This window comes from Fusarium musae, chromosome 6 (assembly GCF_019915245.1).
Source record: "Fusarium musae strain F31 chromosome 6, whole genome shotgun sequence".
NCBI lineage: Eukaryota > Fungi > Ascomycota > Sordariomycetes > Hypocreales > Nectriaceae > Fusarium > Fusarium musae.
In genome coordinates, this window is record NC_058392.1 from 3,972,889 (window position 1) to 3,988,109 (window position 15,221).

The following is a 15,221-nucleotide window of genomic DNA, read 5'->3' on the forward strand; positions in this document are numbered from 1 at the left end:
CATCCCCCGCCGTACGTTCTTTGACACAGCGGCTTACGGCTGACAGATGAGCTTTAGCGTCTATTTAGCGTGTCTCGCTGACCCTTTATGGAGGCAAGCAGACCGCAGAAAATCAGGATGTAGCTTGCAGGTAGTTTACTATGTGTTCTTTCATTGACATACTGCAACCCTGACTATCATTTACCAGTAGCTACTAATATGAGAGAAATTATTCAGCGCCTCACACGAGGCAGCACAAGACGTCCGTGAGAGAATAGAATATTTTCCCCAGCAAATCTTTCCGCAACCCTATCACCTCCTTCGTGACGCATTGGCGGAATCGTGCTTGGTGTATTAACCGAACCTGTCTCAAGTGAGAGCGTTTGACCTTTGTCAAACAAATATGCTGCCGGGTAGATAGGCACCATAACCTTGTATACCTCACCTGGAACGACCTCAGACTTGGGCGTGGGAGGCTGAAGAATAACGCGACCCTTATCAAAGTCTTTGGCAACCTCATCTCGGTGTGATAGGCGAAAATAGCCTCTGGCGAAATTATCCATAGGCTCACCATGGTTGCCACCCAATACCATCGTTTTTCCATTCTCGTCGATTGCGCGAAGATAGATGAAGAGATCCAAGTCCTTGGCACTGGTGCTGACTTCAAGCTCAAGAAAAGGAGATCCAAGTATTTCGAAAGAATTGGCAAATGGAGAATCAAGCGTGAAGGTCATGTTTTCTTTATAGCCCTGGTAGGACAACTTTGTCTTTTGTCCTGCCGGGTGATTCAGAGAAAGTTGCTTCTCGGGAGTGAGATAAAATGATACATCTTCTGCATCGGAGGGCGGGAAGGAAGTCTCGTCTTCTCGGTACAGGGTCTTGATGCCATGGTGCTGAAGAAGCCGGATCCGAGGTACGTCCAGCATTCCGTTATCCTTCTTGTCGAAAAGGAAATAGTCCAAGAACTTCCTCTGCATGGCAATATGCTCTGGCTCATAATATGCACCTAGATGGTTTCCAGTATGCATTTCAAGCCACTTCTGCTTTGAAGCGACGCTATTGAAGGCGGGAATGTTGCCCGGAAGATGTACCTCCGAATCAGTCCAGTTGCCGGCCAGATAAATCGGCACTTCTATGTCGGAGAGCGATCTAATCTTTTCCAAGAAGCCAACACAGTTTCCATCAGGATGCTCGTTTGTTGCCAGGAGTCCGGGGTAGTCCACCCGGTCGGCCTCAAGCTCCTCCTCGGTTCGTGACCCATCTCGCGCTCCTCGTTGTTGGGGTATAACGATGTTGTACCAATGAGATTGAAAATTGTGGCTGTAGATACCCCCACGACGAACAGCTTGATAGAGACTACAGGCTGATTCATACGACATGATGCACGTCAAATGTGGTGGTTTCTGCATAGCAGCCCAGTAGCCTACCATGCCATAGTAGCTGATGCCAGAAAATGCTACCTTACCACTGGACCAACTTTGAGCGGCGGCCCATTCAACAACATCGTAGAGATCTAGCGGGTGGGTGAGCTTCTTACGATATCTGTAAACTGAGAATAGATAATAGCCTACCTTGGCCTTCGGCGTCGGCCTGGATCTCGAATGATCGTCCCAGACCAAAAGGATCGAGTCGCCCTTCGCTATTACCAATACCACGCTCGTCGACACGGAGAATAGCATAGCCATACTCTTGACACTACACATTGTTGAGATGAGCATTTGCCTCTATCTGATTTTAGCAAGGTGACATACCCACAGGAGCGGTTCACATAGCTCAAAGCAAGCATCTGGTCCAAGCGGCTTGATGTGCTTGTACATCTCAGCATAGATAGGGGTCTGAGGTAATCCAAACGACGAGGCATGGACCTCCTTGCCGTAGGGCCCCAGACTGCAAATCACTGGGACCTTTTGGCCGTCTTTGGACGCCGAGAATGGAAGGAAAACATCAGCACAAAGCTTGACACCGTCGCGCATCGGAATGAGTTCGTGTTTGATACGGGTGTAGTCTCCTATGTCGGAAGACGTCCTCTCGAATCGCATGGCCATAAGGAACTAAAAGTCGATGTCTTAGATAAATTGAGCTAAAGAGTATTAGAACTTTTTAGCAATTGGTTTAAATGATATTATAGATCAATACTTAAATATTTATATCTCATCAGGAAGTGGGGTCGGTCTCTAGGTTTGCCGGCCTCCGATCTGGGCGGCGTGACCACCAAAGTTCACATCCAAGTAATGGTTTGAGGCCCTCTGTCAGCTCTCAATACACCACCTAGGGGAAGAGTAAAAACTCGGGGACATGAAGTTTTGGTATCTTCTTACTCCTTGAGGACTACCTTAGGTACTTACCAATGCCGGCAAGAACTGGGACAAACGACGGATGAATCACCTGGAGCTCATCTACAATGTCGCATATCCTTCATACAAGTTTTTGGAATGAACAAGGCCCAGAACTGCAGGACCATCTGCAAAGAGAAGGCTCGTTCAGCAATTCCAGAGCATGGGCCAAGGGCCACAAGCGTAAGAACGGACTCCGTAATGAAGCAAGACCTGAAACTTTATTAGTTAAAAATACAAGTAAGAGCTTCGCTCTATAAAACAAAATAATATACAGTTTTATTGAAAACGGTTAACGGTTATGGCGCGAGATAGGTCCAACAGCTTTTAATTAAGTAGCTAAAGTGCAAGGAAAAATCGTCTAACGAAAGCAAAAACCTCACTCTTTCTGTAGCCTTGTGATTGGACAAGAAACAACCCCTGCCGACCGGTGAAACACCTGTTGCAATGGATACGAAACTCTGACAAGCCCCTTACATATCCACGTATTAAAGCAACCGCCCATTTTCCGCATCCAACCGTCATAGGGCATACCACCCAGCTATTGATGATTTGAGAGGAATAGAACTGGGGCAGTACAACTCGCAGCAGGATTAAACAATCCTCCATTCAATCTTGACCGCAGGTCTAGACATTGAGGATCTAGCCCTATTAATGACGTCCGCTGGAATAGTTCCGATTGCTGATAGCAGTTCATGCACCTCGTTGTTGTTAAGATTCAATTGGGTTGACCCAACCCACGCTCGTACCTCAACACGTTGGCCAGGTGGTGGTCTGTAGCCCTCAACAACACCAATCCAGAAGAGAGCCCCGCCATCTGACCTGTTCCAGATGCCTGCTTCCGTCACTTGTCCCGTCGAGGTAGCGTGATGAGTGTGAGGATCAGAGGCAGCGGGGATGTCGAGCAAAAATGAGTTCCAGCCAGAAATACCGAAGCCTAAGCAGCCGAATCCAGTGCGGCAGACGGTTTGACGAGACTGAAGTGAGCCGTGTGCGTCAACAGGCGCGGCCAATCCAAAGGCAAAAAGAAGAAAGAGGGCTGATATAAATTGACGGAGTTTAAAAGACGTCATGGTTCTGAGATAGATATGTTATAGGTAAAGGAGTGTAAAGATATAAACAAGTTGTGTTTATGTAATAGTAAAGACAGATAGTATTTGTCAAAGTTGAGAGTTAAAAGACTTGGCTTTTAGTAGTAGTAAGGAAGAAATTCAAGACTTTAAGTAATGATCAGTCTTTTTAAATTTTCAATAGTAATAAAGCTAGTCTTAATTTATCTTTATTAATAAATAAAACTACTATTACAAGAACTCTAATATAGCTTACAGAAGGCTCGGCACAGATGTAGTAAGAATAACAGGAGAGAGCAGTACTAGCTGTTCTGGCATTTAGCAAGAATACAAGACTCTGGACTGATAGCTAATTGGATCGGCTAGTCGCATATTGCTTCCAGAATTAGTCTAGGCCATTTGTATAGTAATTTTCGCGTCTGTATAAGATACGAGATATTAAGTTTTGTAAATCTAACTTTAATGGAAGAAGGAACGAGAAGACTAAATGCCGATAACAGGCAACTTAACTAATGAGGACTAGTTAGCAAAGTTCGATGGGGCCAAGCCTATAAGGGTAAGAGTCTGGAACTCGAGACCTGAACCGTGTCCTCGGTAGTTATTAGTGCAGCTCCATTCAGGCTATGTAGGTAAATCCACTACGGAATTGCCGCCGCCATCAGCATCGTGTCTTTACCGACAGCGGAAGAAATCACAAAACAGTCAATGTGTCTGCAACACTCGAACCCTTTTGTCTAACAACAAAAGTCAAATTCAAGAATGGATGCTGGCAATAGGCTACTGGGCTTATCAGGACCAGGGGGCCGCAAAGTTAGCCAGGGACTTTTGAAAGTTTCTAAGTTCTTTCGGCTGATTTAAACTCTCAGCTATAAGTCTCACCTGAAAACAATACATTTTAAAAGGTCTGTGAGGTGTAGAGCTTGCAGTATGAATAATGCTGCAATTATTCATACTTGGATGCTTTACTCAGAGTTATAGCTTCAAGCGACTACAGCCTTTCTGAAATTGAATACCGTGTCAGGTCAGAGGAGTTTTCTTGAAACGTGTAGTAGAAAGGAATCTAGAAAATCTGTTCTTGTCCTTGTTAAGGCAGTAGCTGAAAACTTAAACTGCCAGACCTGAATACTCATATGTATGTTGTGATTAGAGGTATCTGAGATATCCAGCAGAAGCTTATACAGGGAGGGGTGGGATTATCTTCTTCATACTTATATACGTCTTATGGCTGCTTATGCAGATATTCAACCATTCAGAAACAGTAGTCAGTGTCTCGGTCGTTACTGGATATGAATTAAAGCGCAGATACTAGACACTATGTATTTAGAATAGTATCTTTAATAATAACTCTATTGTGTGGCGGGTACATCGATTCCTTTATACTGTAGAATTTGAGATAGACATTTTTGATAAGACCTTCTATGTGTAGAAGTGCAGGGTAAGTTAAGTGCCATTGGCATCGGCATGATGTGCAGCTCAGCTAGTCTACTTCATCTGAAATTGAATGGCAAATGGAGCAGTCAGTTTCTGCTATGGCAAGACGATCTTTGGTATTGCGATGTGCACTCCGTATAGAACAGCTCTTGTCTGTGATTTTCGGGGGATCCCATTGAGAGATATCTCACTAGATCGCAGCAGAATCCGCATAGAGAAGTGTCAATCAATGTCGCATTTGGCTGCAGTTGAAGGTTTATAAACCGAAAACGCCTCAAGCTGTCTGTCGCAATATTGGATAGACATTGGCGTGAGTTTGCTCTGACCCGCTTCTATAATGTGGGCTGAAAGATCTTGCGACACGAGTTGACTCAGATCAGACTGGCCATTGCACAAAGTGGATAGCCACGAGGATGCGAAAGGGCAGACATATTGCAAGAGCTTTAAAGAAGACTTGTATACCTGGAACCACCTGATCCTACACAAGGCTCTTAACTAATCTTATAAAACACTACAAATCAGTTTGCTATATAATAGTACAAAATTGGTCTCCAACTTGACGCTAAGCTGCATGACTACCATGTTGATTTCCTTCTCAGGTAGCAATAGACAGACTTGTGATAACTACTGCGATTAATGCCTAATTCCTCAATTAATCATCTTTCTTAAACTAACATAGTTAGTAAAGTACGGATAGTGACTGATACAAACTAAAGCACGTGACATATTTGCGGGGTATATGGATTTCAGCCACTACTCCAACATTCACGGGAAGCATCACGTCAGAGAAACCCATAATGCCACGGCGAAAGGGCAAAGGTGAGTCTATGTTGTCGGAAGATAGAGCCATTCACAGACTTATGCTATGCTAGGCTGCTCGCTTTGCTCGAAGCGGAGGATCATCTGCGATCTTGGCCAACCGAGTTGTCAGAAATGTCTTGGTAGGGGATTCACCTGTCCCGGGTATGGACCGAAACTTCGATGGGTTCAAGGCGTTGCTATCCGTGGGAATCTTCGAGGTGTTCAATATCCTGTCCCCGAGTCTCCAGAATCCATCTCTTCGCCAAGCTTTGACAGGAGCACCCAGCAACTGTTAGACTATTATGACAAGAATATCGCCGGGTTGATGGTCTGGTTCGACACTGAGAAGAACTATTACCGCCAAAAGGTTCTACCATTAGCTCAGACGAATGAAGCAGTCCGCCTCGCTATATGCGCTGTCTCAGCTCAACATGCATCAAGGGACTTCACGCCATCAACTGTGTACGAGAAAGATAGAGACCATGTCTTATCAATGATCATGCGTGGGGTTGGCGACATGACATCTCATCCTAAGCTCACAGTGACTGCTGATACAGCAGAATGGATGCTATCGTCGATGATGGTCCTGTCGTCCTACGAGCTAGCTCATACTGGCGGTGCAGATGCTGCTGACTTTCATCGAAAGGCGGCTCGTGCTCTGGCCAACACTTTATCGACCCTAGATTTTCCGAAGAGTAGCCTTTTCGGCTTTTTGCAGAATCAGCTTTCCATGTATGATATTTTCGCATGTACCACTATCCTAGACGCGACAGACGTGCAGGATGCGATTCGACCTGTTGAGTATGGGGATGATAGGTCGTTCTCGGCATATCTACTACTACTTCATGATGCGACGCTCATATCTCGAGGATGTTCGGCCGGGGACTCAACTCGCGATTGGAGGGCGGAGTTTATCCAAGCACGAGGGGAGACGTTGATGGAGGTTGGCAGTAGCGGGGTCTGCTCGAGTGCTGATCGCGGGGACTTTATACGGCTTGTCGATGCTTACCATAATGCTGCGCTGCTGTACACTGCATGTTGCCTTGGTCATCAATATGGTCCGGAAGAAACAGTTTGTCTCTCAGACTTGTTTCGACTACTGACAGGTATGGACAATCTACATGGATGTATCCATAACCTCGCATGGCCAATCTTCATTGCCGGGACAGAATCCTACAGCGATGACGACAAACAACTCATCGTGAGAGACCTATACAAGAGCTTGTCCGAGGCCACAGGCTTTAAGCACCACGGAGATGTTCTCACTTTTCTCGAGTCTTTCTGGGCGAGTGGAGATGCAGACTGGCGCATACTAGCAAAGCAATGGGGAGATCTCGGTAGAAGGATCCTGGCAGTTTGAACAACTATCTACTTCTTGACAGTCTCTTCATCCTCGATTCCAAAGATGACCTTCATCGGATCTCGATACTGGTAGTAGCCCAAAGCCGGTGGACACATGCCATATCCCAACAGTCTAAGCATCTTGGGGGGAAAGTTCCGAGCCTTTGCAACCTCTGGTGGAATGCTCAGATATTGGTTTTCTTCCTGCCGTAAAGTCCCCTTGCACATGAACATACCGATAGTCTCTCGGGCATCGTCCCTTTTCATGTTAGCTTGGATGATAACATAACGGTGCAATAAACTTACTTGGTGATGTTGGCTCCGCCCGCGTGATAAACGTTACCGAGGAAGAGCATTGCATCGCCTATCTCCAGCTCCCCAGCGATGGCCTCTTCGTCAAGTGGGCATCTATCGGGACCCCAGAGATGACTCTTTGGGATGACAATAGTCGCACCATTCTCTTTAGTCGTCTTAGTCAAAGCCTAGCGACGTTAGACAACCCGGAGTATTCAGTGAAAGCAGGATGGGTTTACCGTCACACAACCGAGCATCACAGGCATATCGCAGTTCCTCGGATGATAATCCGAGTCATCTCTATGAAGAGCCTGTTGCTTTCCACCAGGCTCAACGCGAAACCCAACAGCACTAGCAAGGTACGGCTTTCCAAAGACAGTCAACTGCTCTTGACCTTCCCAGTATGTGTACTTGCTTCCCAGGACCTTTTCAGCAACAGACTGGAATAGAGGGTTGAGGGCTAGTTCGACACATGCGTCTGAGGTAGCGAAGAAGCCGGTTGCTCGCTTGGTGGTGGGGGGAAAGAAGCCAGAGTCATCTTTGACATCTGAGTCGAATAGTGGCTTCAGGTCGCTTCGGATCTGTTCACATAGAGCCTTGGAAGCTATGCCTTTGATGATCAAGGCACCATCTCTCTCTAGGGCATTGATAATGGTTTCTGGAGTTGTGTTGGGATCGTTGGCATGTAATGTCGAGATTGCGGTTCCAGCCTCTGTGGGATAATTTGAGGAATGGCACATGTTTGCGCCCAATGATAAGTTAATAGACGAGGGCCAATGACTTACAATTGGGAGAGAAATTTTAAGAATTGCGGTAGCAAAAGATGTGTCTTTTAATACTTGCTTGCAATCTATTTCCTAAGCTTAGGCTTTCTCACATTAGCTACCTAATTGAGAAGTCGAATCGAACATTCTCCTGATAACTTCCAAAAGAGGTATAGCGATAGCGTTATGTGGGTCTTCTCATCACAACATCTGAAAAGGGAACACGAGACACTTAACCTATTGGAGCAAGAGTAGCAATTGATTGACTTCTTTACTCTTTCAGTATCGTTTATGTATTCTGATTCGCTAAAGAAGTGTGATTATATGTTCTGTAACCGACCCTCAAACTCCCTACCTTTATTTAGCCCTAACCTACGCCGTACCATTAAGCTCTTAGACAATCACGGGTGTCTAGATCAGGGCTATCAACTTGTCAATAATCCGCAGCGCAAGTCTTTTCTCATATTACTAACCAAATTGAGGGATAGAGGTACGATCAAAGCTTGGAACCTTTTTCTGTCTGTTCACTTGCAGGTGACTGAACTTTTGTCCCTTCGTTTTGAAGCTGAACAAGTCGATCGGACCAGTTGTTACAGTTATATAGAAAGGCTGCAAGCATCGGAGTCGTTTGACCTTCAGACATAACCTTCTGAAGTAATTTTCTTAGTTATTTGTTAGATATATCTATTGAGAAAAATTAAATGAAAATGCCTTACTGCGGGGTTTGCGCTGGAAAGAAGTTCTCTGGTAATTTGTCCATAGTTGCGGTTGTCAAATTGAGGATTGGTGCCAAGATACAGGCATGCCCTTTAAAGATATTCCATTCTGAAATTGGCCATCTAAATGAAGTTCTTATATGAAATTTCCACGCACTTCTGGATCTCAACCTGAAATTCTAAGGTGCGCCAGCATTTCACCCCAATGATCACCCCGGGTGCTCCCTGGATAGATCCGCAAGATACAAAAGCCATATTGGGCTCTCTGTTCAGGCAAAAACCCAAGTTTCAAGCTATGTCAGATGGCGAGGCTGTTTTGGATGTTCTTATTGGTTTGAAGGTGTAAGTACACCAAGGCAACTGGTTCGCATTGCGCCACTTCGCACCCCAAAACTACCCCGCTGCACCCCAAGAGTGCACCTTATATTCTGCACTAAGACTCTCGAGAATCTCAATGACGCCAAACAAAACTTCAACCTATTTGCCACCATCACATAGTTCAAGACCTTCCAGGACTACATCTATTTTCTGTTCTCCTAACTGCACCTTTATTTGCCCTCACGCTCCGAAGTAATGACACCTGATATGTCCCGTCTCTGGGAACTTTATTCCCGACGGAAAGAGAGATTCCAACTGGAGCCCCTCGGGCCTTGTGAACACACTACGTGTTCTTCCAAATTTTGCTCACAGCTAGAGTACAGAGACAATTATCACCCAAAGCTTAAAGAACATCTCTGGCGAGTGCCCCCGCCGCCGGTCGACAATCATCCTTCTCTTGTGTCCGAAGTCAAAACTGTCTATGCACGCCTCGTAAAGGTGGAAGAAAAATGCACTCAAATCGAACAGAACCAGTCCAAAAATAGCGAAAGAAACCCAGATCTCAACAACGAGCAGTGGGAGGCCCTCCAGGCTGTCCACCGTACGCTCGTGCTCGAACAGCATGAGCTTCCTATCGCCTTCTCCTCACTCAGCCCACAACTGCGCCACTTTAGAAAGATCGCGCATGACCATTCCCTCCAGTCACGAAGTCTGCGGCGGTTCAGCGACTGTCTGCTTCCTCTTCTGAAGCGCGAGCAGGACTTGGAATCCGCAAGGCAATGGCTAGAGATCATGAAATTATCTTCTTCACTCATCGAAATACTTGGGAAGAATGACTTGCTCTTCACTCACGAAGAAATGGCCCTTATGGACACGATCGAAGAGATTGAAGCCATATTGGGCAGATTAAAACATTGGTTCAGGCGAAAATACGAAGACCTTGGCCGAAAGAAAGATGTGACGGAGGAGCAAGGTCTTGCTGAGCCCATCTTTGAGTTTCCCAACAACATCAGGCACACATGTACAACAATGCCGTGGACAATTTTCCCAGCACTGTTAGTACTATGGGGTGTATGTTGGATGTTCGTCATCGGTTCTAGCCAACCTGAGCATGAATGGGGCACTGCTGTCGATCCTATGATCTCGCCCGTACCGGCCGCTTATGACTTCTACGTTGACTTCCATGGTATCGGAACTGAAGGTAATGTCCTCACAGGTTTTGTGAAAGTTTATCTAACGTACAACAACAGAGGGACCTCAAGGATCGGCTGCAGACGGCTCCGAGAACAGAGGGTATTTCAGTGAAAATGCCCTGGAAGGGCTCTGGGCTGGAGACGATCAGTTGATGATTGACCTGATCTTGGCCTCTGCCCAAGACACCCCTCAAGATCCAAACTTTATGAATCCGGACATGACGTCCCGTGGTTATTCGAAAAGCCTGGAACTGGCGGCGCAAGGTACGGCCGAGATATCACCACCGGTCGCCATGAAAGACCCAACTTATACGCCATGCATCAATACCGACAATAGCGTAGCGAGAGACGCCACGGGTAGTGTCGACAGCAGCGGCTATGGTCAGCGAACAATCAACTCGGATGAGTGAGTACAATGCTCACCTAATGAGAAAACATGTTCTAAACAGATGCAGCAGGTCAGCAGAAACAAAAAGTTGCTTTGTGTGTCGAGACTGCCAACAGACATTTACAAGGCAATTTACCTTGCGCCGACATCGAAAGGATAAACACCCAGATGCATCAAGCTTAGAGGAATCATTCCAATGTCCCAATACTGGGTGCAAGAGGTCTGGGAATCCTTTCAAGCGGAGCGAACATCTAAAAAGACACCTTGAGAACTGCAAGCATAACCAGGAAGACCTTAGCCGACACGGCGATCAATCTTGTCCAAGGTCAGCATCAGCATCAACCTCAGCCTCAGCTAGCATTCAGCATCGCCAAAACGTCGGACTGGATGAAGCTATCAGAGCAAATGGCGTGAAGAAGAGACCAAGGGCTGAAGATGATGAAGTGTCAAATGACGAGTTCCTCCTTGTAGAGATGGTGAAAAAGTATAAGAAGATGGAAAATGAGATCAAGGAGATGGAAAAAGAGACCAAGGAGAAGCAGGAAAACTTGCAGGCGCTCGGGAAGACTATCCAAATGTTGAAAGACTCTTTGAGGAATTCGTAGTCAACTACGTACACAGTAGCCATACAGCGGGAGAGACTCAAATAGGGAGGGCCTTTAAGGATGATAAGGTGGTTAGGGAGGACTACATCAGATTGAATAAGAGTTCACCAAATATCATATGTTAATTCCTCAAGGAATTCTTCTTCACTATAGAATCCCACCGACGTGCGAGTTCTCGCGATGTCCATTGCACCGACATGTAAACAGCGATGCATCTCAGCCCCAAATGGAACATGTGCTACATTTGTTAGATTGCTGGCAAAGCTGATTCACTTTATTACCTGCTACTGCCTGATCTACCCAAAGCAAAAGTCAAGCTTTGTACTTTATCGCCGACCCTTGATCTTTCCATCTCTATCTAGTCCCAAGGCATTGGCAACATCCTTGAGAACATCTTCCCTAGTATTCCAATATTCCTTTTCAAGGCCCTTCTCCGCCAATCCTAATATTCTCCCCCCACGATCTGTCTTTCTGAACCTCTCTTTTTCCTCTGCACTTAGCATATCCACCAAGCTCTGTAGCGTTCGCGCTAGTGGATCTTTGCTCTTATGCTCAGGCCCGGGACCCGGGCTAGCCCAATCTGTAGGAGTAAACTTGTAAAGGAACGTTGGGAATGTAGATAATGTAAAAGAAAGTAAAAAAATATATCCCCGCAAGGCTGTATCTTCAATTCCCCATAAGCGAAGCCATTTATGTTCTGCCTTGACCAGCAAGCCATAGGTCCATGGATATGCCGTTGCTGCGTCCCTCAGCACTGGGCTTGTTTGGCCTATGACCTGATGGAAGTGTGAATATGTACGTTGCGTTTCCCAAAAGGTTGAGTTGCCTGCTGTGAGAGATCTCATCTGTTCAAAGTGGCTTGGGAAGACGCCGGGTATGGCTGCTTTGCGAAGGGGTAGTTCGAACACTCGCGTATTTACAGGTGTGTAATTCGGCAGACCGGGTGAGTTACTAGACGATTGACTGCTGTTCCCTTCGGTGGTGAAGTGCAGAAGTGCCGGAGCAGCAACACGCCAGGACCCGCAGAGGAAGCTCTTTGGGCATGAGATATAAAAGAAGTTTGATCGCCCCATGGTGTCATGCTTGTCCTTGTACTCCAAGAGTTCAACGAATGCTTTGTCCCAAGGATCATACAGGATCGGACCATCGGGCTGTCTCCAAGGCTCTTGCTGTGCCGATAGATAAATCCAGCGATGCCACTGTTGCGTCTTCGAATAAGGGCGTGTTCTTAGGGATAAATGCATCAGATTTGCCAGCGCCTCCTCGTCCCCTGCGCCTGAAACTGCAGGTCTCTTGAGTCCTAGCTGATCTCTCCATTTGAGAGGGTTGATGATTTGTGGCACATGATATACAGGTGCGACATTGGACCAACTATCGTAAGGCTCGTCGAAATACTCCGTGATTTTGTACTCTAGGACATTTTTTAGGAGGAAGCGGGCGTTTTGTTGTTTAGACTCTGAATACCATTGGGCTATTATGACACCTTGATAGAAGCCACCTATCAATGTGAGGCCGTAGAAAGGGAGCAACATTAAAATGGCGGTCTTGATGGCACGGCATGCTGATTTGATGTAGGCCCAGACGACCCGAATAAGGCGTTTCGTGGAGGTGACGGCCCTCATCTTGAAATGAATTTGAAGGTTGAGAAAATGAGAGAAGCAAATTGCAAGAAATTCAGAAGGTGGAAGTCCATGCAATTTTATTATTTAAACATGTTGGTTCACGGCTGTTGGTTCAGTTCGATGGAGCCAGCTTCTGCCTAGATTATCGCCGAATTGTCCGCAAAGTGGAGAGTTTATGCTTCTTTTTAGGAAAGGTTAGCGATGATTTAATTTTGTTTATGCTGTTGGTTGTAGAGTCAGGCCACAGATTGACTAATGCCAAGACGCTATCTTTGGAAGAAGAAACTACAGTGGGACTAAGAACGGCAATACTTGTCACGATTAGGGACATTTTTTCATCCCTCATTCATTCACTATCTATAACACCTGTCTAACTCATTCTCGCCCCTGAGATATTATAACGACAGCCAGCATATCTAAGACAGGTTGGGAAGCTTAAAGACACTGTCGGTGACCCAGTTATCACCATTGAGATATCCAGCACTCATGACATACAACCAATCAGGGTTATCCATAACCATAGCCTGTCGGGAATAGGCACCAGGCTGGGGAATGTCATAGTAAACCCAAGAGCCCGCAGCGCCGAGGTTCGTGTTGATATAAATACCATTGTCACTATTAGCAGTAACAATCAGAGAACCACTAGATCCTCCAGAAGGCGACCAGGTTAGATAAGGCGAAGAGCTAGGCGCACGGCTACCAGCGGTGAGAATCTGGTTGGATGCGCTGTCAAAGGTGAGAGGAGAGTCGGAGATGCGGTAGTAAACGGGGAAAGCAGCGTTATTGGGCGAAGCGCCTCCGCCGTACTCAAAAGTCATCATCCACTTTCCGTTAGGAAGCTTAGCGACGGTTGTCATGCCGGGGCGTTGAGAGTAAGCAGTTCCTCGAACATCGTTGACGACAGCATCCCAGGTAACACCATCGCTGGAAGTCTGGTGAACCAACTTCTGACCATATGAGGGGTCGCGCTGATCAGAGTAGTAGCACACGAGCTTGTTGTTGTACACCATCAGGAAAGGCTCCCAGACAGGAGTCTCGCCATTGTTGGGAACGGCTTTTCCTCCGGTGGCAATGTTGGAGATGTACTTCCAGGTCTTGCCGCTGTCGGTAGAAGCGTAAAGATCAATCTTGGTCTTGCTGAGATCGGTAGGGATACTATTTCCAGCAAGGAGGATAGTTCCCTTGGCGAGGTTGCCGATGGCCTGGGGCAGGACGTATAGGAAGGGCTGGTAGCGGAGACCCCAGCCGTTCTTGGTGTCTGTCACGTTGGAGAGAGGCGCCCAGGTTGATCCCTTGTCTTTGCTCTGGTAGATGGGGAAGTACACCATTGGTGGTTCAGGGCTATAGTTCTCCCTGCTCTACGTCAGCAAATACTTTTTCAGATGATCCGGATGACTGACCAAGTAGCTAGGATAGTTCCATCAGCAAGCTGGACGTTTCGCCCATACAAGGTCTTGGGAGTGTTGTAGTTGGAGGGAGGCTTGTAAATGGTCTGGAACGTAACGGCATGATCCGCCACGGCCCGCTCCTCAATGGCTCTGCATGATGCAGGGCTTAGGAGAGCCAAGCATGATAATAACAGGGAAGCCTTGCTGCCAAGCATGATGAAGGGAATGGTGTGAAATGTATGGATGAGATGATCTGCTGAAAGATCAAGAGAGCGGACGAATGTCTGTTTAAATATCTTGGCATCATGACAGCATACCATTTCCCGATCCGACGTTGCATTTCCAAAAGTGCTCTAAACTGTAAGCTATTCTGGGTCACCGTTCAGCCCAACCTAAACAAGTCCAGCTAATTTTGAAGCTTGATCTTGACGCGCCAATTACCCTCTTCTAAATTCGTCCGACTCACCTAAATCGTCATGTTCCTGGGTCTGCAAGGTAGCGCACCAATTGACACCTCGCGCAAGAGTCTTTCCCCGCGTCATGTGCTGGTGGAAGCTCCACGCGCTAAGGGCTAGGTCCGGGGCGCTCCCCTTACATTGACTAGCGAGGTTCCGTGTGATTGGTGCGCATCGGATCGTTCTGGAGAATCTGGGGTCCCCGGGTCCCGTGGATTCGGCCTTCGGCACTGTTTGTTTTGTTTGATCTTGTAGCCAATCGGAGTGGCATGTGAATGCTTTGAATGCCTCGGTTTAGGGTACGATCTTTGATGGAAAGACGGCATGCTTGTTATTGTAGATGGAACATATTGTCCAAGCAGGTATTTGTATCTTGACTAACCTAACACCAACATGATAGGCAGGCAATGTTAATAGCTCTTATTCTAAACACTAAGCACAGTGAAGCCTGTTGAGTTTATTCTATACTTAATAAGAGAATAAGTATTTATTTACTGCAAGACAAATTTCATGCATAAACTCT

At 46.5% G+C, this 15,221-nt stretch overlaps 4 protein-coding genes across 4 annotated transcripts; 1 reads left to right on the forward strand and 3 right to left on the reverse strand.

Moving 5' to 3' along the window:
- Positions 1-212: 212 nt before the first annotated feature.
- J7337_009082 (uncharacterized protein) lies at positions 213-2,024 on the reverse strand (the record flags this gene model as incomplete). The annotated part of the gene is made up of 3 exons (XM_044826683.1): positions 213-1,492; positions 1,551-1,674; positions 1,731-2,024. 3 exons carry the CDS (start codon positions 2,022-2,024, stop codon positions 213-215), a joined length of 1,698 nt encoding a protein of 565 aa, XP_044679600.1.
- A 4,958-nt stretch (positions 2,025-6,982) lies between these two features.
- On the reverse strand, positions 6,983-7,989 carry J7337_009083 (uncharacterized protein; the record flags this gene model as incomplete). Its single annotated transcript, XM_044826684.1, has 3 exons — positions 6,983-7,214; positions 7,262-7,437; positions 7,489-7,989. The coding sequence occupies 3 exons, from the start codon at positions 7,987-7,989 to the stop codon at positions 6,983-6,985; spliced, it is 909 nt and encodes a 302-aa protein (XP_044679601.1).
- A 1,035-nt stretch (positions 7,990-9,024) lies between these two features.
- J7337_009084 (uncharacterized protein) lies at positions 9,025-10,650 on the forward strand (the record flags this gene model as incomplete). Its single annotated transcript, XM_044826685.1, has 3 exons — positions 9,025-9,071; positions 9,431-10,248; positions 10,298-10,650. The coding sequence occupies 3 exons, from the start codon at positions 9,025-9,027 to the stop codon at positions 10,648-10,650; spliced, it is 1,218 nt and encodes a 405-aa protein (XP_044679602.1).
- A 2,621-nt stretch (positions 10,651-13,271) lies between these two features.
- Positions 13,272-14,458, reverse strand: J7337_009085 (uncharacterized protein; the record flags this gene model as incomplete). The annotated part of the gene is made up of 2 exons (XM_044826686.1): positions 13,272-14,208; positions 14,256-14,458. 2 exons carry the CDS (start codon positions 14,456-14,458, stop codon positions 13,272-13,274), a joined length of 1,140 nt encoding a protein of 379 aa, XP_044679603.1.
- Between the last annotated feature and the right edge of the window lie 763 nt (positions 14,459-15,221).